Genomic DNA, 23906 nt, shown 5'->3' on the forward strand with positions numbered 1-23906 from the left:
CTGCTAATAAATTAAACTGACAGTAAGTACTGAAGTGTATTTTTAAGTGCTTTGGGTTATTAGGAACATTACAGAGTGCTTTGAAATGCTCACACCCTTTACCGGCCCAGTGCTGTCCTTGCTTCTGCAGTCCCAGTTGTTTGCTGAGCTGCATCACCTCCCTCTGCTCTCCTGAAGAATTTGTCTCAACGTGAGACTGTGCCTCCTGGCAGCTTGGGGTAAGGGCTGGGATCCCCTCCCTCGGCCCTGCGAGCATTAATGAGCATTAATTCCATCTTCCTCAGGAGAATAAGAACTGCCTCCGGGAGCATTGCGTGAGCTGCCACCTCCCCAGCCCATTTCATGGTTGGAAAGGATAGAAGTGGGCAAAGCTTTGACCACCCAGCAGTAAAATTGGTCCCTGCTGCGCCTCCTGCCTTGCTGCCCTGGATTGCCTGTGCGGGCATACGCAGCCTCCTTGATTCAGAGTCACCGCAGAGGGGGATCACTCTGGTGATTGGGGCCAACAGCTACGCTGGTCAGCAGTGCAGCTGAAGGGGAGCGAGTCTGTAGCATGAAGCAGGTGCTGCTGAAGGCCTGACCCATCAGGGGTTTTACACCCACCTCGCTTTAGCCTGGGCATGTGGACTGAAGGCCTGTTAGCCAGTGGAGTGCATTAGGGCTATTCCTACAGCTCATTTTCCTGTTTAACTTCATCTGAAAGAAACCCACTCAATGCACTCCAAGGCTGGCTTGTGTCACAGAGCCACACACAGTAAGCAGGAGCAGATGGGAGATGCGTTTCAGAAGTGCTCTTGAACTGAAACGTCATTGTAGACACACCGTGAGCAATCAGTGGGACGTGGTTAGCTGGGCTGGCAATGGGACAGGCTTCCCAAAGACATATTTAATGTGGGGACTACTCTGAAAAGCTTTGCAGGCTAAATAGACTTTTTTGTGTTCCAGCCATTCTGCCTGCGAAACAGACTTCAAATAGAGTATCTGTTTGGCTTTGACTTGTTAGATCCAGTAAGCAACATGGCTTGGAGACTAGAAAAGCAAAGAAGGCAGATGGTGCATGCCAATCTCTAGTAGATCTGTGTTACCGTATTATTAATGAAGATGGTGACAGTGCCACATGCACAGAGCTGAACTCCACCCTGCACAGAAAGATAATTGCAGAGAACTGTTGTCAGACACTTGCTGATCTGCCTTGGCCTCCTGTTTTCCCAGACTTGCGCAGCTATCTGCTAACGTGCCAGTTTTGTGTGCTGCATCCATATATACGGGCAACATCTAGTCTTTGGCAGAATGTGCTGATCAGTGTTTTGCAGTTTTATTCCCTCTTTGACAGGGAAAGGGGTTGGTAGCACAAGACATCTTCTACTGGAACCCAGCTCCTTCTGATAATGTGTTGGATACAAGTAGGGCCAAGATAGGGGTCGTTACCGTCACGACATGCCAAAACACCCCCTTGAAACTCAGAGCGCTGCTGTGCCTCTGTGGCCAGCAGTGCTGGCCCCAGTCAGAGACCAGTCCTGCAGCCCCCGCGTGAGGAGGCGAAGGGCAGCACCGCAAAGGCTTCGGGGAGAAGAGGCAAAGAGCCGCTGTGCTGATCCTGCAACGAGCCCGGCTCAGAGACGGCTCCTCAGTTTAGTTCCCTGGCTCTGAACCGTCTTTGCCTCAGCTGCGGCGGGGGGACCTCCTGCTCCCCAGCACCGCCATTGAACGGGTGCAGGGCTGCAGCGCCGCCGCCAGAGGGCGCTGTTATCAGGGGAATCACAGACTCACAGAATCGTTTTGGCCGGAAAGGACCTTTGAGATCATCGAGTCCAACCGCTAACCCGGCACTGCCAAGTCCGTTGCTAAACCATGTCCCTAAGCACCACATCAACATGTCTCTTAAATACCTCCAGGGATGGTGACTCCAGCACTTCCCTGGGAAGCCTGTTCCAATGCTTGATAACCCTTTTGGTGAAGAAATTTTTCCTGATATCCAATCTAAACCTCCCGTGGTGCAACTTGAGGCCATTTTCTCTCATCCTATCACTTGTTACCTGGGAGAAGAGACTGACACCCACCTCACTACAACCTCCTTTCAGGTAGTTGTAGACAGCAATAAAGTCTCCACTCATCCTCCTTTTCTCCAGACTAAACAACCCCAGTTCCCTCAGCTGCTCCTCATAAGACTTGTGCTCTAGGCCCTTCACCAGCTTCGCTGCCCTTCTTTGGACTTGCTCCAGCACCTCAATGTCTTTCTTGTAGGGAGGGGCACAAAAATGGGGAACACCACTTGTGACCAACTGGATTTAACTCCATTCACCACAACTCTTTGGGCCCAGCCATCCAGCCACTTTTTTGGCCAGCGAAGGGTACGCCCATCCAAGCCACGAGCAGCCATTTTCTCCAGGAGAATGACGGGTGCCCCCGGGGCTTTCCAGGGAGAGTGACCCTGCACGCAGGCCAGGCTCCTGCTCTCACCAGGGAGCCAGAGGGTGTCTGTACATCTACTGCAGCAGGGATGTGTTTTACCAGAAATACAGCAAGAGGCATCCAGAAAATCTGGCTGCTCCAGACAGCAAAAGATAGAAGTGTGCTGATGCTTGCTGTAAATGCCAGAACACTTGAGAGAGCTCAAAACTCATAAATAAGGAAGAGGAAAAAATGAGGCTGGCATGACTGCTGTGTAGGTAAAGGGCATTGCTTGACTTGCAACAGCACAGGCTTCACCTTGTTTAGGCTGGGAACAGGCATGCAGAGGAAAGTGCTGAGCTTTTTCCCTGGGGTATTTTGCAGTGTGACATCTATCTCCTGCACTCCAAGTATCACCTCTTTGTACCTGAAATTTTCCACTTCTTTTTTCTGAGGAGCCAGGCTCTGCCTCAGCACCAGATGATCTTCCTGGAGCTACAGGACCACTGTGCATTCCCACCACTGTTGAAGGGATGGGGGGTCTGTTCGAGCGTTAATATAGACAGTACTTCTGCAACATGTTAATCCCTGGCACTAAAGAGGTAGCTGAATAAAACAGAAGCCTTTGCAGTCTGCCTGCATTTTTCTCCTCCTTCGCCTTCATTGCTCAACTCTCTTTACTTTGGCCCTGGTGAGGTCACCTCACTGATTTGCCAGTAAATTTTCCCCCAGGGCATCTAAATTTCTGACTTGGAGAAATAAATAAGGGGTTGACGAAGCCTGGGGAAACCATGAAGCATTTGAACAATAACTTTAGCAAGAACCAGGCTTTAGGGACATGTCATACAAATGCCAGCATTGACACACTTTCCCCCTCCCCAATGTCCTTTCAGAAATACCTGAAAGACATGTTTAAATCTTTCTAGAGCACAAGCCTTATGAGGAGCGGCTGAGGGAACTGGGGTTGTTTAGTCGGGAGAAAAGAAGGCTCAGGGGAGATCACATTGCTTTCTACAACTACCTGAAGGGAGGTTGTAGTGAAATGGGTGTCAGTCTTTTCTCCCAGGTAACAAGTGATAAGATGAGAGGAAGTGGCCTCAAGTTGCACCAGGGGAGGTTTAGATTGGATATCAGGAAAAATTTCTTCACCAAAAGAGTTATCAAGCACTGGAACAGGCTGCCCAGGGAAGTGGTTGAGTCACCATCCCTGGAGGTATTTAAAAGATGAGTAGATGTGGTGCTTTAGGGACATGGTTCAGTAGTGGGCTTGGTAGTGTTAGTTTAACAGTTGGACTCGATGATCTTGAAGGTCCTTTCCAACCAAAATGATTCTATGATTCTATGAAATAGTATGAATGCCAGTACATTCACCTGCTGCTGGTCTTTCATTCCCATCATGGGGCAAGACAGATTTATCTAGCAAAACCAAAAGCCAGCAGAGGCAGAGGAGCCTAGCTGCATGGCTAAAAGTGGTATTTATTAGCTGGAGAGCTGGGTCTTTTGTTGGAATGAACACATGCCTCTCCTCCCTCAGCAACGCCTGCCATCCCCTGGGAGATGATGCTGTCTTGCCTGCCAGTAGGCCTGTCCCCAGTGTCTCCTTCCTTTGAGCCCTTGACGGGAAGCATGAGCCATTGCTGTCAGCCCACAGCGAAAACCTGCTCTATCCCATGAGCTAAATGTGGCTCTGCCCTTGACACTCCTTGGGGCACAAGGCGAGTCTGTCTGTGAATATCATTTTTCCCTCCACACCCAGCTTTAAAATGGGGAGGAGGTGCCTTTCTCCACTTCTCCCACAGGATTTCGTGAGACCTGCTCGCTGCAGGCTCCCGCTTGTCCTGCGTTGGGCATCTGACCATCAGCCTGAGCAAATGACGGGTTTGTTTGCTCCCTGCTGGCTGCTGGGGCAGGGCTGTGCCTGGGTGTGCCGCCTGCTGAGAAGCTTGCCCTGACTGCATGTTTGCATAAAGCTCTGAGCAGATGCAACGGGCTGTACTTTGACAGTGGTATTTTTAAATCCGCTCCAAACCCTTGTCAAGCCAGCTGTTCTATGAGCGAGCCAAAGGGCATTGCCAAAGCCGTGTGTTAGTGGGGGTAACGTACCCAGCAATTTGGAAATAAAGGGCCTCTGTTCATAAAAGTTGAGCAAGGCACTTTCATGGCCCCAAAGACACGTTCCTGTTTTCTCTGTGCCCTCAGAAGAAATAACTCCATTCATTAGCGGACTGGTAGGTCTCCCCTGGAGAGCTGCACTAGGGAGCTGAGTGGTTTTTTGTTTCTTTAACTATGAGGATCTGGGCTGTGGTGCTGTGACTGGGCTGGTGCCTGTCATGCAGCCAAAGGACTTTTTGTTTGTGCCTGTCACCTTGGTGGTCAGGTGCTTGTTGCCCAACTACTCGTAAAACCTTGACACGCTGGAGGTGCCTGCTGGCATGGCAGGACAGTTAAAACAAGCAGGTTACACGTCTGGCCATGAGACAACGGGGCTTCATTCCCAAATCTGCACACGGGGAAGAGGCTCATAGCCCCTACAAGCAGCACTAACAGGAAGTAAAACAGGCACACCAAGGGAGGGAGGGGGTTGAGGTGGCATGGGATACACACCTGAGCCATATCTGAAGTGTCACAGGTGGCAAGGGCAGTGCCACACTTTCCTGGACCTAAGGCTCAGTAGCAAAGCCTGTTTGCCGGTGCCATATTTTGACAAAAAACAGCCATGGGGCTCTGGTAGCAATGGTGAATTAGAGTGTTCAGCTGCATGACGCAAGGCAGAACGCTGCCTCACATCATGTGCTGGGACACCCCCTGTCCCCATCCCCAGCACCCCAGTCTATATTAAGCCAGATGACAGGTGTGGGTGCCCCTTCCCTGCTGTGACACAGCTGGGCATGGCCATGGCCTGGCCAGAGCCGAGCTGGTGCTTCACCCTGGGCACAGGCTTTCCCTGTGCTCCTGCCACTCGTGCTGTGACACAGCCTGAGGTGGAAAAGGTTATTGTCACTGTGGCTTTGCAAAGCCACTCACAACCAATGCCATAGGAAAAAGGGGTGGCTTGTTTGACTGTTTTTCCTCCTTCACATTCCTGGAAAGAAGGGCCAGCGCGAGGCTGGCGCTGTGGAGGAGGACCATGAGTCAGGAGGGCCAGGCTCACCGCCTGCCTCTCCCTGGGGCTCTCAGGGGAGCCAGGCCAAGCCACAGCCCTGCGAGATGCTTGCTTACAGCTGAACCACACTGCCAAAACTGCCAACGTTCTCCGGGTTTTCCCTTAACCTCATCCCATGTTGCCTGCCCAGCACCAGCCGTGCTCAGAGCTGGCTTGGACTGCTGCTGCCATGTGGCCTCATGCACCGCAGGCTGAGGGATCCCAGCCTTTGCTGGAGGGCAAGGCTCCCCTTCAGCATGGGCTGGAGTGGCAGCAACTTTAGCTCCTTCTCTTGCCCAGGCCACAGCAGCTCTCACCAGCGGGATTGCCTCTCTTGCTATGGGGTCAGACCTCCCACTAGAAGCTCTAGGACACCTCACACCCAGCCTTAACAGCTTGTGCTGCTCCACTTGGTGCATGTATGGGCTAAATGTGCAGTGGGCCCGAGTGAGTAACTCCATAAGGCTTGTCGCTTAGTGGGATGTGCTTTGAACAGGTAGAAAGACTGGCTGAGCTCTCTGTTAAGGTGATGGCTGGAAAGGGGAACATCTTAGTTCCTGAGGCTGGGCCTGCGTTTATGCCAGAAACTGATGTAAACCAGCAGCTCCAGCACTTGGGCTCCTGCAGTGAAGGCCCTTAGGAGCTTGCATTTGTGACCAGACATCAGTGAGTGCTGGGTGTCTCCTGCTTAGACCCCAGGAGCACTGCAGACTGGCAGAATTTCTGCCACCTCTCTGCTCTGACAGAAAAGCAACTGGCCACTTTAGGTCCATCAGCGTAAGAGCTATGAAACGAGCTTTCATTGCTTGGCGGTAAATGCAACAAATCCTTATGGTCTATACAGTCCTCAGCTGCTTGATGCTGTTCAGCTGCAGGCCATGTGTACAAGTCCAGTGGGTGATGCTCAAGGCAAATGCATCATGAGCCCCACACAGGGAAAGTGGCAGGTGCAAAAATGCAAGACCAAAAACAGTGGAAGGCCGTGGAAACCTGTATTTTTATGCAAAAGTGCTTAGACAAGAAGGGGGAGAGCTACATAAAATTCCCTTTAATGTCGTAGAGACCAAAACCCACCTGGCATAAGATGTTCTGCAGGGAGATAGAAGGATGAGAGGAAACAGCCTCAAGTTGTGCCAGGGGAGGTTTAGATTGGATATCAGGAAAAATTTCTTCACTGAAAGGGCTGTCAAGCAGTGGAACAGGCTACCCAGGGAAGTGGTGGAGTCACCATTCCTGGAGGTATTTAAAAGACGTGTAGATGTGGTGCTTAGGGATACAGTTTAGTGGTGGACTTGGCAGTGTTAGGTTAATGGTTGGACTCAATGAGCTTGAAGGTCCTTTCCAACCAAAACAATTCTATGATTCTATGATAAGGTGCTTCCAGCCAAAATGTTGAAGTGCTGCTACTTCAGACAGAAAAATGAAGCATTTGTTGGCCCAGAGGAAAAGCCCCTCTACTGACCAAACATCACTGCGCCCTTTGGAAAAAGGCCTGGGTTCTCTTAGCCCTGCTTCAATTTCATAGACAAGAACAAAGCATGCACTAGAAAACAAATGGGATCCAGTTCTCCACTCCTTCATGTGAGTGCTTTTATCATTAGATTACAGCGTCCAAGTCATTCTTTCCTTCTCATCTGATCTTGTCCCCAGAGCATGCAGATTAAGACGCTCAAGCGGTCTTAACGCCCACGTTTCTTGAAGGCCAGAGCCCTGCATCCTCCCCCTGGGTTCACACCTGCTGGCATACATGCCATTAAAACAGGGGAGGCTGTTGCTGCTTCTCATCAGATTTTTCTTAGTAGCACAAGCTGCTCAAATCCCAGGACCGAAGCTTATGGTTCAAAGATTCCTGGCACTCTGCTGTTCAAATCAGGTTTTATGTGCGAGATCATATATAGCATGTTGGCAGAGATTCATTCGTACGATCCAAACCCCCCTGAATGCTGGGTGGGGATTGGAATGGAGAGGCTGCAGCCCAAGCGTCTTCCAGCTTCTGTCTCTGGACTACAGTCTTCTTCCCAGTCCTCACTCTGATGAACTGTATCCTGCAGTCATACAGCTCCTCCAGATATTAATTTCAGAGAAATTGTGAGCTCCTGGTGGGAGCAGTCGCTTAGGCAGAAGAACCACCTTGACTGAATGCACCAAAGGAAATTGAAAGTTCTATGGTTATTTCAAAGTTGCATTAGACAAGACCTCATTTTCATTTAATTAGGGATGTGTCCCCACCTGCTGTGAAATATTATTATGGTGCTTAATCTCATCTTCACCGTTTCTTTTGCTTTTTCTTCTTTCAAAGAGCTAAGCAAGTTGAGCTTGGGGAATATTCAATTACTTTGAGATGTGCTGACAACATTTACTTCAGGACCCGCTTCTTGTTATGATAAGCTGCAAGGGGCCTGGCACATGTCATTTTACTGTAGGACCACTCCTTTTTTTCCTCTCTTGCAGACACACATGCACACAGACCCCTTTTTCACAAGCCTTCTTTACCACTTACCTCTGTGGTCTGCTGTCTGCTCACACTGGAAACGGCTGCCTTTGCAAGGATGGGGCCCATCGCTCTGTTCCCCCTTGGCCTGTCACATCTCTGTCTATACAAACACCAGTGTGGGTGTAACCTCATTCCTGCTATCACAGCCAGGTTTTGATGCCTTCAGCCACACTTGTGTGTCCAGACTGTGCAGACAAAAGTGGCTCACAGTGCTGACCACGCTCTTTGTTTCCACAGATGCGCAGGGCACCTCTGCACGGGTTATACTCCCATTGTCAAGGGCAGGCATTCCCCAGCAATACACCATTAAGACACTTTTTCCAAGCGAAGGCTGGAAGCCTGATGTTCTCATGTGACTCCAGGGGCTGAGGTAACAGACACGTGTCTCTGTGTTAATCCAGCCCCGGAGACAGCCCCACCCCAGGAGCTCAGAGCAGAGCCAAGTGCCCTTTGGTTTCAGGCTTCAGATCTCAAAGGATCAGATTTAGATGACTAGCTCTGAGGACTGCTATTCTGGAGATGGTCCTTAATCAACTCACAAGCTACCACCAATAGTGAGTACTACCCACAGGGCTGGGGGTGAAGATAGCAGTCAGGCTAAGCTGGACTGCAGCCTGGGTTGCCCGGTCCCCTGACAGCCTGAGTTGCAGATGTGATGCTTGCAGAGTGCATTAGCTCTGAAGAAAGCGCTCACCTCTCTCTCTCCATCTGCTGGAACTAGTTGGCAAAGGAGAGAAAGAATTTAGCACTGTGCAGAATCTGCCTATCAAGAAAGGCAAGAGGAAAAAAACAGACAGAAATAAAGGGTGATCAGTAATCATGCCTTTAATAGCTTGTAAATATATATTTTTTTAAATTCCAGGCAACTAAAATGTACATTTGTTGTGTGTATCTGACCTCTGAAAAAAACACGAGTCCACAATCTGTTCTGTTTCATCCCTTTTCTAAAGCACATAAATTAAAGTATCAGTCACCCCAATATACAACGGTTTTATGAAGGAAAAAGTCTTGTTCTGTTTTTAAAGTTCAGTTTCACCTGTTTATCTGAAGCATTAGCGAGAGTTTTAGCTAGATAACTGTCTTACAAAAAATAGAAAAACTCAGAACTTAGGCTGTCCAGAAAAATTCAAGAAATTTCCACTCCCTGCTCTCAAACTCCACTTCCTAACAAAGCATCAGAGTCACATTTTCACTTCCTGCTAGAAAAGACAGACTCCAAAAACTCTTCAAACACACCTGGGAAACACTGCTTGGACCACGGAGCTTATTAAACTTAAAAAATCAACAGTGCAATGATTTCCCCTTCTACAACTTCATTGCAGAACCTGAATTCATGTCGGGATGAACAAGGATAGAAAACACCAGATTACAAGGTAGCCTTTGGCACCTAGGTCTACCAAATGGCCTCCGATGCTTTGATTTAGGTACCCAATGAATGCTCTGAATGCTCTCAGCTTTGAGAGCACCTGCAGACTCCAGGACCCCAGGCCACTCAGCAGTTCAGGCTGAGGCCATTTCAGCATCCCCTTGCTTGAGCTCAGCTCAACCCCGCCTCGCACAGCTGGGATTTGAATCCGGATGGGAAGACGCTGAGGACGCTCCGCTTGCACCAGTGCTGGGACTCAGTGCTTGGCACAATTCAGCCACGTAGCTCTGGCCACCACACAAAATTATTTCCACTGAAACTGGGGACAGACTTCTTGCTGATTTTAGTAGGTGCAGGATGACTTTATTAGCAATACAGAGTGGGCCTTGACGGAAGGGGGTTGCTCTTGCCTTCTTCCCGTTAAGGAGTACATGGGCACCGCATACCTGGGGCTGCTCCTCATAGGTCTGCTTGGGGGCTGGTGGGAATAGCCTGTGCTCTAGCACAAGGTAGATTACGTACAGGAAAATGGGAGGCAAGCAGAAACAGCTCATCTGGCTGATGTCTTCATCCATGCCCTAGCACTGAATAGAAAACCTCTGATCTAAGGGAAAAGAAAACTTACAGATGAAAGAACACAAAAATAAAGCAAAAATGTGACCTTTACTGCTTTTCCATCTTCCACTGTTTTGACTAAAGAACCCAATCTATAAGTGCAGCTAACTCCAGAGACGAACGTACTCTTTCACAGTCTTGTGTGTGTGCAGCACTTGAACAAAGTCACAACTACAGGTGCAAAGGACCAACGTTACAGCCCTCAGAAGACCTGCTCTGTGCACTCACCAACAGCTTGAGTTTGCTGATAAAGTTAAGCAAAGAGGTTCATTCTTCTTGAGCACAAATGAAAATCCATCAAACCAGCTTCTATTACAGAGAGATTCTAAACTGACATAAATAATTATAGTCTTGATTAAAAATAATATATTATTCTAGATTTTTGTGGGTTTTAGTTTTCATGTAAAACCCCTATACTCTTGACATCTAGGAACAAAGACAAAATAAAAACCAGGCACTTGCTGTGCCTTCTCAAGCACTATCGTGGTGTTTAAGGGACACAGAGGGACTTAACAAATAGGATTAATGCCTACAGTGGAAAACAAGAGTTCTTCATGCCGTTGGCTTTTTCAGGTCTCGGATTTGCTTAATCAGGTAGTTCTTCTCATCAGTGAATTGTTCATCATCCGTCCTCTCTTTCTGGAAATTGCTCAGAAACTCAATTAGCTTGGGTTGGTTTTTCAACAGGATCTCCACAATAGGCTGTGTTTTGTTTGGACTGGCCACAAAAACCTAACATGCAAACAAACCCAGGCACAGCAAGAGAGAGAGAGAGAGAGAGGGAGAGAGGGAGAGGGAGGGAGAGATGAACGTCAATCACAATATCGCTGTAAGTTATTTTCTAACAAGCCAGCTGAAGGTTGGCAGGCAGATACTCTGCTGCTACACACCTTGTCCCAAGGCACAGAGAGAGGAGTTATAAACATGTTGGTTCAACAGCAAACTGAAGCAAAGCTATGCCTGCGTGTGATATCGCTTCCCTTTAATTTTGCTCTTTGTTGATAAAGCATTTGATTGTAAACCCAGCTGTTGAGAGCAGGCTATCAATTCTCAGCCTCTTCCACATGCAAGACTTAAATACACAGAAATTAATTATGAGGAGAACGGAAAAGCTTTGTGTCAGTATTGATATCATTTCCATACTAAACCAGGCCTAAAATTAGACTTGCCAGCTTTGTTTTGGTTTGGAAAAATATGTCAGAGGCTCCACTTCCCTCTGCCTAATCCATTCGTGGGAGCGTGGAAATTTCCAGCAGCAGCAGCAGGAGCACCGTGGTGCACCTGGCGCCGTCACTGCCCTCACCGAGCAGGGCAGGGTGGCAATGCAGGGAGGTGACATGACATAGAGATGCTCACCTGGTGCAGCCAGCCCAGCGCTGTGGGCTTGCTGGTCTTCTCAAATAGAGGGTTTTGAGGATAAAACTAGCTGTGTTCTGATTTTTCCTCCTGTAAAGCCTAAAGCCGCAGAATTTTCCAGCTCTGAACACGACCCCTTATGCTGCGACACTGTTTCTTTAACGTTTTCTCTGCTTTACACGCTGGCTGACAACAGGAAACTTAAGGCCGGTTGTAAAGGCCAGCGGTGACAAGCTCTTCCCAGGGACCTCAGGATGCCGCAGAGATGCGGGCTCTGGGGACGTCAGTCACTGGGGTCAGACGGGGCAGGGAGTCGGTGGTGGGAACACACGCGCAGCACACCCCTGGCCACCCTGGGAGGAGCTCCCACATCTGGCTCGCACCGAGGTTACCATGGCTGGTCAACAAAACACCACCCAAGCGCTTGTGCAACGACACAAATAACTTGAGTTATTCTCTACCCAATGAGAAGAAATTAAGGATGGATGGGACTGGAAAAAGTCCCGTTTCCCTCCAAGTCTGTTCAAACCAGAATGAAAACAAAGATCTGCTGACAGTACAGAATGGCATGTTGCCCGGCCGAGCACAGGCGGCACCACCACTTGCCTCTGGCTCCAGACCTGGGGCTCTTCTGCAGGTTCATTTATCTCCACTGAGATTGTGCCCACATGAAAACCTGGGCCATGTTCAGCGGCGCAGGGAGGTGCTGTGTTACATGATGAGGAACATGCACACACCATTCTGGGGGGGCTGCATTACAGCCCCTTGCCCCCAGAAACAACAACTGGTAAAGCCTGGTATGGGATTCAGACCAGACCCATTGTTAGGCTTCGTATGTTCCAATTAGGAGGTGTTATACGAGTGGTGTGGAAAATGCCATGCGTTAGGAATGTGTGGAAGGAATGGGGCTCAGTACACATCAACAGTGCCACACCAAGTACTTCTGCACAGAGAGGGAGGTAAAACTATTTTTCTTTATTCCATAAAGGTGAGGCAAAGCATCTCCTCTTAAACCCTGGCATCCTGATGCCATAAGATCCCCAATTCCTGCCTATGCTTTTGTCTCCTCTGGATCCCTCCTCCTCAGGTCGCTCCCAGGAGTCCCTGCTTCAAGGTACTTTTCCCTCTGCTCTGGAGAAAGAGCTGCAACCTCTGCCATGCTGGCTGAATGCTCCCTAGCCCAAGCCTGAAGTCTTTTACAAAGTTTTCCTTGATCTAGTGGCCAGATCGTGGTCCCTATGACAGTATAGTATCTACAGTTATTCACACTCTCATTGCACAAGCCTCCACATCGCCTTTGTCTGATTACCCTGAGCTATAATCTCACATAATTTCTTTTTATGCTATTTGCCACCTAAAACTTCTCAAGAGTAGCACCAACAACCCCAAGGATCCCATCAGAGCAGCCATTCTAAAATAACAGCTTTCCTGTGAGATGCTCCAAGTACTCAAAGTACAACACCCTACCAGGGACACATCTACCAGTGGGCTGGACAGCGAGTTCACAGCTCTCACTACACTTGATGGACTGTCGATAGCTGATTGTTCTGTCGCTGCCTGCAGCATCTGAAAGCAATATCCCTTCCCTTGCAAATAACTTCAATATGCCGTTATTGATGCATAGGTTCCCCATATGAGAAATAAAGGGTTTGGGAATGTAAATCATTACTGAATGTACTTTACAGCTTCCACTCTGTGCCTTAGCTAAGAAATACAGATCTTGAAGTCTTGTGGGTACAAATGTTTGGCTCTGGCTGAGACTGCAGCAGTTCATGCTGTCAGCTCGAGCAGCCCCATGATGCAGCTTCCCACATGCTGACCGACAGAAGGTCACCATGCTGATGGAGGCTGGGTACTTCCAGGATCTGGACCATGATTAAGCCCTAAGTCACCTGCACAAGCTTCCTTTGAGAAAAGCAGTACATAAGCCTATGGGCACAGATAAGGAAAGTAACTGTTACAGATTTTCATTAGAATTTTTTAATTTTGGAGGTCAGTTCCCCCTTTGTGACCAAGAGAAGAAAAAGATCAAGTAAACTGACAGGACCTACATTTTCAGAAATGATCTGATTATGGTCTGACCTTGAAGTGAACATCTTCCTTCAATGAATATTAGGCCTCCTTATAAAGATAACTGAAGGCTGACTCTCAAAATGGAGAAATCTAAATCATTCTTCTTGTAAAAGTCACCTCATCTGCAAACAGAACTGGAAGGTTTTAGTGGTAAACCTAGTAAATACCAGCATTTCATATTGGTCCTACAACTGGTATTACCAGAGCAAATAATTAAAGAACTTAGTTTAATAGAAGACATCACATCCTGTTTATCTTCCTGCTCAATTATTTATAGATTATAATCTTCCCTTTGCAAAATTGTTAAACTGAACATTCAAACAATCATCTTGACTGCCAGTCTTGCTCAGTGTCAACTCATAAAGAGAGAATCTTAAAGGACCAGAAAATTCCTGAAATGTTATTCAATACTTCAGCTAAGCAAACAGAATCAATTCTGCCAGTATCAACTAATCAGCTTCGCAAAGCCCACGATTAGGATCATCATGAGACTTCACTTTTAAAAGAGCCCCCCACATTCAGAACTCTGTATTGTCACAGCGGAGGAGATAAATCCCTGAAAACAGAAATCATTATTAATGCTATCTATCTGAAACATTTCTATTAAAACAAAGTATAACTGAAGCTAAAACACTTCACAGAGAACTTTGTTTAATCTATGGTTTTATCATGAAAAGTTGCTAGTGTTGCTAGTGTTCTAGAGCACTTAATTCAGATATATGAGACAGACAGAGACCAAAATAGAGTACTCATATTAAAATTCCAAACCTAAAAATAGCCATTTCAGCACAGTTCTGTTTTGTGAATATTTGCAAAAGGCCTGGAATGAAAATCAAACTCTGAAGCTTCAAAAGTTGTCCAAAGTGGAACTGTTGCTCTCTTCTCCATTAAAAGTCATACCCTGGATTACTTCAAGTACCAAAATCACTTGATTAGAGAACCTGACCTTGTTTCCTTACAATTAATAACCAGTCATCACCACCCTCTGGGACTACAGCAGAGCAAAAGCGATTACAGAGGTTGGATACCCTGGACTGGGTGTCAGGAAACCACACACAGAAGTGCCTTATGGCTCATGTTGCTTATAGTGTAACGCTTTGCATAACACTCCTTGCCCTATAAACTCTCCAGCTAAAGGACAGAGAGGACACATCCTCACAGATGTGGTTTCAGCTTCGTACCAAGAGGAAACTGGCAGTATGGTCAAATTACATGAGACCATTTGCAGAGCAAGCTGCAGGAGGTAGCTCTGTAATGTGCATGAAAGAGAATGGAAAAATGAAACTAAGGTCACAAAACACAGTGTACCCATTCTATTTTTAAACAGTAAAATATATCTTGCTAAACGTCTGCTTAAGAACAAAAAAGTTGCATAATCCCAATTCACCGCTACAGGGTGTTTTCCTCAAAATAATTTAATTGTTTACGTGAAAGCCAAGTGAACTTGTTATTAACCTTTATTTGTAAATGCATAAGGTCAAAGGAGTACCTGCACCACGTTCACGTGATACAGAAAGGGATTTGGTCTCCCCTACAGGCAAACCAAAAGCAGGCTCCACTAATAACTGTCACAAATCCATCAGAAAAGCTGGAGAGCCCTTCCCAATATTTGGTCCTCAAGGCGTGCATGCTCAAGACTGAGACCTCTCCACTGAAATCAGTGCAGAGAAGAACCGGTGACTCTCAAAGCCTACAATTCTAGGCAACCCCATTGGTTTATTTATGGAGGAGGAGGAAAGGAGTGAGGTGTGTTAGCTTTTCCTGATGATTAAATACTGGCTAATCCTCATGCACACATTGTCTGGGACATCCAGCTTTACAAAGCAGCCGCAGCCCTTTAGGATGGTGCCGCAAGGCAGAAGCTCCATTTTGCTCAGGCAAAAGGAAGAGAAGGAGCTGGAGCTAGGAGGAAGATCAGGCATCTCCTCAATGGAGAATGGAAGGAGGAGCTGCAAGTGGGCACTCTGTTTGTCTTCAATTTCCCACCCAAAGCATCCTGGAGGAGTAAAATGTTCTCAGAGCTTGAAGGGTACTGGCATTTTCAGCCAGGAAATGTTCCTGCAAGATATTTTTGCACTAGAGGTGCTCAACATTTTCATCTCTATTTTACAGTTTTGAATCTTCAATAATTAGAAATTGCCTCAAGGAGGAAAGAGTCATATGCCTTTTTTTTGGGTCAGCTGGGGCATGGGAGTGTTGGAATCTGTATGCTTAAAAAACAAGCACTTTTTCATTTCAACTGTGTCTAACTGGTGAAACATCTAAATCAGGTAATTTAAACCCAAATCTTTTGGCAGCTCAGACAGAGCAGCAAGTATCCATTTCTCAGCAGACCTTTGATTTCAAATCACTGTAGTTAGTCTACTGTAATTTCAACCAGGACTGCCCAGGTATTTTGCAAGCACAATTTAGAAATGCAAGCACAGTTTAAAATTTATGAGATTAAAAGCTGGGGACAAGACTCCTGTCCCAGTTACATTAGCACGGAATTATTACAGGTGACAAGAGAACCGGGCTGCGGGACACCAACCCAGAAACAGTAGGCAGACAGGGCACAATCAGCCAGTAGTGTTTTCCCCCATTCTCTTAAATATTTAAGCTTTCCTTTGGTAGCTCTCAAGAAGTTAGAATTCAATTTAAGAAGTGAAATCAGAGGAAAACGCTCTTCTCTGACCCGCTCTACAAAGCTAATTCACAATGCAATTTTCTATAACATACCCGATACCTACCATGCCCACCGGGGAGAAGCTGAATGCTTCTACATCCAGCTGACCCAGATCCTCAGTGAGGACCTAAAAGGGGAGCTCTGCTGTACCTCTGGAGGTATGTAGTGTGCTGCTGGTGGTTATAAACAAGCAATTTCCAGCTGATCAGGTTCTGCTCCGAGTCTGCAATTTCCCCACAACGAGTATTATGCATGTGAGAGAGCATGAGGCACGTCATGGCACCCCTTAAATGCTGCTGACAGGTACTGCTGGAAAAAAACGACTCCTGGAGGTTAGTATCTGAGGACAGTTTGGCTCCCTGAACTGAACAGACAAAACGTTACCACCACGCACTCTTTTGTTTTGCTGGGCACCCCAAGGCCTCAGCATTATGTCCACATGGTGGCAATTGCAAGTGGTCAAGCAAGGCTGAGCCTACAGTATCTCCTCTCTAATCGCCAATAGGATGCAACATACTGGAAAAGGAAAGAAAGGGAGGAATGGGAAGGCAGAATGGGAGCAACAGCAACACGTGACATGGTTGCACACTGGAATCCTTTCAACTTATTCCAAATCTTTTCAAATGCCTCTTAAAGTAAGTGGAATCAGCTGTTCCCAAGGCCTGGGCCATGCCTATCATTAATTCAGGAACAGTAACCCATGTGTTGCATACATAGAAATCTGGCATTTATTCACAGAGCAGCTAAGAGAGCCCAATCCTCTGATCCCTTCCCTCCATCGGCATCTCAAAGGCTGCAAGTGTTTGGAGCCTGACTGCTCACTTATCTTGGAGCCACATACCTCCTGATAAGAAGAAGGAGTAGAAGTTACTCACAGTGGTTCAGCTGACTATGGAAGAAGTCAGCAAGGGAACAGCTTACCAAGCTGCTTATTTCAGGGAGGGAATTTTTTAATCCTCCTTGAAGCTTTTTTTTTTTTTGGAAACAGAAAGCTTTTTGGAGCAGCTGCACATCCTCTAAGCATCCACACTGCAGATCGAAAAGCTTTTTTCTAAATCAGAAATGGCAGAAGTAAAAAACTCAACAAGTCACCCTGAATTTGTGGAGGGTGATGTAACCTTTTCGCAATAGCGTGCCTTTGGTGTGATCTGGTATCTTTCTCAGCCATCTTGGGGAAGGATATCCTTATAGGCTCAGTGTTCCTCTTCTAAAAAATCATTAACAACTCTATTTACATAGTTTGAATTTAATGTGTTCATTCGAAATTAAAGGTAATTTTGCATAATAACAATCCAACTCACCCTCTGTTCCAGGGCAGAGAACTTTTTTGATAGGAAAACAGTAAACTTTTGACTTATTAACATTAATCATCATGAAAAAAGGGACACTGGTTGGGGCTGGTAATTGTTTAAGACTGCATTAATAATCACTGCAAAAGGACGGATGGATTAAACTCATTTCAAGCTCAGATTTACCAAATCTTTTTAATACCTTTAAAAGCAAATTTAAAAGTGCCAGCACCATCTACTTTTAGTCTTACTATACAGTTTTAAGACATTTTTTGTCTTTACCCAGAATCACATAGAAAAACGACCTAAGAGTTGGGGGAAGGTACCCTGGATATGACCTAGAAGCTGTGTATTTTGTTACCTGTAGCATCCACCTCATCACTATTTGAGTGACTACACTCAGCACAAACCAAAATGATGCTGCTTTAGATCTCACCTGAAGGAAGGAGAACAGATATCAGAGGCTGATAGAAACATTTTCAATTAAGACATTCTCAAACACTGGAAGTGACTGTAAACCCCAACCTTTAGCCTTATTTTTCTGTGCTTTCTCTTGCCCACCTAGAAAAACACTTTTATGAGGAGAAGAGAAAGTCTTCCATCTCCACAGATCATACCAGCTCACCTTGAATACGTGGAATGCTTCAAACTGAATGTTGGGGCTTTTATCTCGCAGCAAGTTCATCATCAGCTTCAGATTTTCTGGTTTGCTGATGTATTTTGTCATGATGGCAAAGTTGTGTCGGTCCAGAATCAATTCACCCAGCAGCTACAGACATAATTACAAAAAAAACCAGTTTTTTCAGTTTACCACATTATTTTTGAAAGCAAAGAAAGCAGCAACATATTTTAATGTTTGCCTAAGAGGCTTCGATGTCACTACCTTTAAAAAAAAAAAAGGTAACTAGACCTGTTATCATGCAGTGAGTTACTGAATGCCCAGTAATGCTCATTTTCTAAATACTATAGAGAGGGATCCCACATATAGGCTGGGTGTAATAGGAGCTGGTGTGAGCCAGCTAGGACAGAAGCAAGTGTAGTGCAGCTGTCACACAGAGACACCTTCATTTCATTTGGATGTTACATTAACACACCTATCTGATCCCATCTGCAGCTCATGTCAGACTTGGTGCTGTAGCAACAAGCAGCACCAGACAAACAGAGACTATCATGTTACTCTCAAGTTCATTTTAACCTACGTTCTGAACCAAAGTACAGATCTGAGGTCAGAGGAAAAATGATAGTGCTTGTTCCATAGAAACAGCCCAATCCTTCACCAGAGATCCAGGAAAGAAAAGACACAGCGAGCTCTTGTGCATTGTAAGAAAAGCATCTCAAGCACACTTCTTTCTTTCTTGTTAGAAAGTACGTGGCTGCTCCATTGCCATGCACGCATCCTGATATTCTGCATAATGTGGAGTTCAAATTTAGAAGAAAGGTGCTGAGAGACTTGACTTTACCTTCAAAGATTGTCTTTTTGTTACGTAATTCTCAGAATGAAGGAGTTTTTCATAATCCTCAAAGATCTAGAGTAACAAGAAAACATAAATGCATCTGATTCATGTCCATCCTTCCTCCTCCCGGTCCTTCCTACACCAGAGAGGAACAGCAGAGGCCACAGCACTGCCACCCTCTAACACTTCACTGCCATGCCAGGTCCAGCTCTCATGGCCTTTTTTTCTTGGCTGGTTATCGCGCAGTGAATTAATGCCCAGGAACACTCCTCTTTCAAATACTACAGAGAGGGATACCACATATGGACTGGATGTCACAGGAGCTGGTGCAAGCCAACTAGGGCAGAAGTAAGCCAGTGCCTGTACAGCCTTCTCTTACAGGAGGGTGAATCTGCTGCCAGGACACGTGAGTCCAGCATGTAACATCTACTCCCTTATATTGTGGTCATGACTTGCTTTGTGATTTAATGCAACACCCCAAATGGGTGACAGTGCATCCCATACTGGCGTATGCCAAAAACTCCTTTTGTGAGGTGCCACCTGCCTTGAGCAGCACATTAACGCCGTCTGCCCAATGAGGGTCACTAGGAGTTGAGTGCGTGCTGGCTTTTCCAGGATTGGGCCAAGGGAATCTTGTGGTCAAGAATACTGAGAGAAGGCTACAAAACGTTCAAACCATCAAACAAATAAGCAAAAAATAAACCCAACCCTGCTGTCCAAGAATCATCAAAACAAATGCTCAATTCCACAATTTATACTTACAAATTTTAAATGTTAAATAAATGTAGAATGGGGAGCGTTCCAGTGCAGTGCTTCAGTATTAAGAAAAAAGATTAGCAGAGACACTAATTTTGCTCCAGCTAAGCTGCATTTGTGACTCAGCAATAATAAGCCTGATCTTTATTTAACCTTCTTGGTAACTCTAGAATGAAAGAAATAGTCTTCGGCCTTTTCACTTTGGTAATAAAAGAAAGAATAAGAATACCTCAGGTAATATGAGAACATAACCTGAAGTCTAATTCCATGATCAATATCAGTCCAATTTTAGTTGATTCCAACGGAATTTTTCTGACCCACATTTGGTTCAAAACCGAGCCAAAAAAAACAAAGTGAAAAATGGCAGCAAGCCAAGGGACTAATTGCCTTAGGATGGTAAAAGGAATGCTCACACTTCAGTTCCCCAGTTAGGTACATGTAATTTCCAGTAATGCTAAGACTTATTCCAGTAACTCTTCTCCTCTGTCCCAAAGTATTATAAATGACACTGTTATGGCCCTATTGGTGCTGAAATATCACAAAACTCTTTAAAAACGTGCATGCTATTTTCCCCGTTATCTGTTTACATACAAAGTTGACAGATCCGTTCACATATGAGGAGATACGATGCATGCAGAGAGGAATAAAACTTGCTTTTAAACTATGAGTTCTCTTGAAACCTTGGCGCCTGTCCCCGTGTATGTGCAGAGGGGGCACCTGCATTTCATATGTCACACAAGGATTCTGCTTTAGTAAAAGCAACATTTAGTTTTGCAGTCCTATGTGACTATTTTATGGGGAGCATGAAACCCTCCGCTATTCAAAGCGCACTTTTTCCAGCTAAGCATGAACCAATTTTCTAAAAATTTTTCTGTCATTTATGCTTACCACATCATAATTTTGTTCCAGAAATTCTGCTACCAACAATTTGTGTCGCGTTAACAGGTCCTGGGAAAGAACAGAGAAAGGTTACCTGAGAGAGCGTGCTCACTTCATCGTCCCTTTACTCTCAAATGTATTTTATTATTTTTTAACAGGTCATTTTTTAGAAGGTATTTCCAACATTATTTCTATAGACAGAAAGCATTTAAAAACAAAATGCATTGTGCCTTTACTAGGATTTTAAGGAGAATTCAGTGAATGCTAACAGAATCAATATAAAACTATTCTAACACTTGCTTTATATTCCTTTTCCCTCACACCTTTTCTTATGGTCATTGTGCAACAGTACTTACAATAAACTGGAATGGGAGAAAGGGAGAAGGTAAATTAACCCTTTATGGAGGGATCAACTATAGCCCCAAAGCCAAAAGAGATCTATGTGTTACCCCACAGCTGGAAGATTATGTTAAGTTTGATCAGCTGCTATTGCCCATCTCCAATGTATACAACAAGGCAGACTCAAATTCAACAACTGTATATATACATTTATTTATTTCATGCCTAAAAGTTAGGCACCAATCTAAGCTAGCCATCCAGGCTCCCTCCACAGCCACTTCCTCCCCAGAAAGGAGTTTCAGATAGGTGGGATGAATCCCTTCTGCAGGTCTTTTTCTGCCCAAGGTGGCCTTACTGACACAAGAAGTAGCAGACCTTTTAGACAGCTGCATGGGATGCCTCCCATGCTAAAAGGCCAACTAATTCAAATTTAAATTAAAGCAACCTCTCTCACAGAAGTGGAATGCTGGTGCAAAATGCAAATGTTCAGCTCCAGAAGAAATAGTCTCTTTACTGGATGAATAGCTACGAAATGAAGTGGCCAGTTTGAGGCATTTAAGTTTAATTTTTATCTTATTGCCTCCTTTAAAACATAACACTGATCACAATAAATGCCTGATGAAGTACATTTAAGTTGATATTTTTTTTGTGAATCAGTTGCTATCTTTTTCATCATCGTTTCCTTAGTTTTCATACCACAGTCAGAGACTGAAGCTGATGAGTAGCCGAAGCAGATGCACAGACATATCCTCTACAGCATCACAAATAAAAGAAATCCTTTACATACTAATCCTTTAATTTATTTTTACCATCAATTATAAGAGAAAAGCAGAGTGCTATAAAATCCAGTACATGTTTTTAATACGTTCCTTTATTTAGGAGGACTGCAACGACAGCAGTTTAAAAGGCTGAGTGCAACAAACATGATTCACAAGCTTTTACGCAGGACACTTAGGTGGCAAGTACAACATTTTTCAATAGGGGGCACAAATGGAATATAATCCAAAATGAGTTTTTCATAGAAAACCACAAGAGAGCATGGAGCAGCAATATTCAGCCAGCACTCTTTCCAACCACTGCTGGTACCCTCCACAGCCGACTATGTCTCTAAATACAAGCTGCTTTCCTCTGCGTTTGCAACAGCTCTGTTTCCTCTCTGCAGCGCACCTGGCTGAATTTAAGACATACATCTCCACATCATCAAAAATCCCAATACTTCCCTGCTATAAATATCCTCAGACTTTAATGCACATTTAATTAAGCCCTCCTCTGGTGCATAGACTATCCAAGACTTTCAGCTCTGAACCAGACACGCTGGTGGCAACACTACAAACCCAACATGGGAGAAACAGAACCGAAAAAACGAGTTCAGTAATCCCGCCAGCAAGCAATCATAGCACTTATTTTTACAGTATTAGAAATGAAGCAGCTCCGTATTTCATGATTCCACATCACTTCTTGCTGTTGTAGCTACTCAGAGTAACAGACAAATAGGAGATGAGATGAACAGATGGTTTACTTCCAGAACTAACCACGTATCAGGTCAGGTAATTTAAAATAAGAGGCAATTTTAAAAAAATGCAGTTTATAGATTTTCCCCAAGTATTTTAAAAGGTGATTTCTGCCCTGTGTCTGAGGATGAACTGCCCTCATACTCCTTTCTTTCCCGTGCACGTGAGGATGTAGAATTCTATTTTTAAATCCTGCTAAAAATATGCTCAGATCACAGTGGACAGAAGGAAGTTCCACAGCTGCAGATCCATGAATGACATCAATCCCTCTTTCCTTCGGAGGGTCGCAGTAGTCTGTGGTCCCTGCCGCAGCTTAACTGACCCTGGTCCCCATCGCACCTCCTGGCTGGGGTGAAGACAGTCCATCACCAAGCACTCTGCTGTTGTGCTCAAAGCAAGACCTGGGCAAAAGATGCAGATCTCTTCTGCCAAGCTAGGAACAGAGTCCAGGAGCACTTTTCTGACCAGAGACAAATACTCTTCTGAGCATAGGGTAAAATGCCAGAGGATTTAAATATCTCAGTTGCATTTTATACAGCCCTATGGATGTATTTTTACTTGTCTGTATTTCTGTGCTACTTCCACTTTCGTAACATTTACCTAATGAACACCACGACAGCACAACTTAAAATAATTGAAAGATGCTGCTATTGATTAACGAGTGGTTTGAATTGGTAATCCTGCTAAACTGATTACTGAATAATGCAACGTTATCTCCATTATGCAAATCTTTACCCCATTCAGTAGGTTAGTAAAAACCGAGGCTGGGTTTCAGTATGGATTGAATTGCTGAGCTGAACTCTATCTAACATTCCTTATAGTTATTTCTAAGGTCTATCTAATCATGTTTCTAATTAGCTTTGAGAGGAAAGAATGAACAACTTGTTTCTATGACAGCAAGGAACTCAACGATAGAAGAAATAAGGAGTTATGTCTATATTTAGAAGAGTCTTTACCTGAAAAGAATTTACCTCAGTTTTCTTAAATTATTTTTCAGAAATAAATAAATCTTCCCTGTACATTAAGCTCATAGGCACCAAATTTTGCTCAAAGACTATACTAGCGTTGCAGGAAAAACGACGGTCACATACAAACTCCAAGAAATTTGGCAAGCGTCACCCAACTTCATGTTTAATACAACACAGACTCTACACAGAGTCTACGCAGTGCTTTCACCTACTTAGCTCATAGCAGTATGGTCCTTACACTGAACCATGGGTCACAAAAGTAAGCATACAAATAAGTTGTAAAATAATCAGCGGGCATGGCATTAGTCTAAACTTGACTGCCAAACTCAGAATGGTCAGCAAAGTTAGAGGATTTTAAAAGTGAATTTTAAATTATTCCTTCTATTTAGGTTGTGGTCATGATGGGTAGTGGTTTTGTCTCCGGGGGAAAGTAGGGAGAGAAAAAGGTTATGCATTTTACAAGAACTGTACATAATACATGATTAATTTGAGTTTTAAATGGTTGCATAAAAGACCTTGGTTATCAAGATGAAGAACATTACTGAAATGTAAATCTATATTGAAGTAAAGATTCTTTGCAGACTTGATCACTGTTGTGAATCCTGTTA

General features: G+C 45.0%; 1 protein-coding gene across 8 annotated transcripts in view; it reads right to left on the bottom strand.

Moving 5' to 3' along the window:
• Positions 1–8828: 8828 nt before the first annotated feature.
• The window catches only part of CAB39L (calcium binding protein 39 like), a 72243-nt gene continuing 57165 nt past the window's right edge, over positions 8829–23906 (bottom strand). For 7 of the 8 annotated variants that reach the window (XM_068422631.1, XM_068422623.1, XM_068422640.1 and 4 more), the window contains 4 exons: positions 20490–20549; positions 18852–18917; positions 18017–18160; positions 8829–10740 (listed from right to left, as the gene is read on the bottom strand). In XM_068422631.1, the coding sequence (XP_068278732.1) occupies positions 10561–10740; positions 18017–18160; positions 18852–18917; positions 20490–20549 (450 nt within the window). In that variant the 3' untranslated portion in view covers positions 8829–10560. The remainder of the gene's footprint in view (positions 10741–18016; positions 18161–18851; positions 18918–20489; positions 20550–23906) is intronic. The other variant, XM_068422657.1, reaches the window with a different exon arrangement.

Source organism: Nyctibius grandis, chromosome 2 (assembly GCF_013368605.1).
Source record: "Nyctibius grandis isolate bNycGra1 chromosome 2, bNycGra1.pri, whole genome shotgun sequence".
In the NCBI taxonomy this organism is placed as follows: Eukaryota; Metazoa; Chordata; class Aves; order Nyctibiiformes; family Nyctibiidae; genus Nyctibius; species Nyctibius grandis.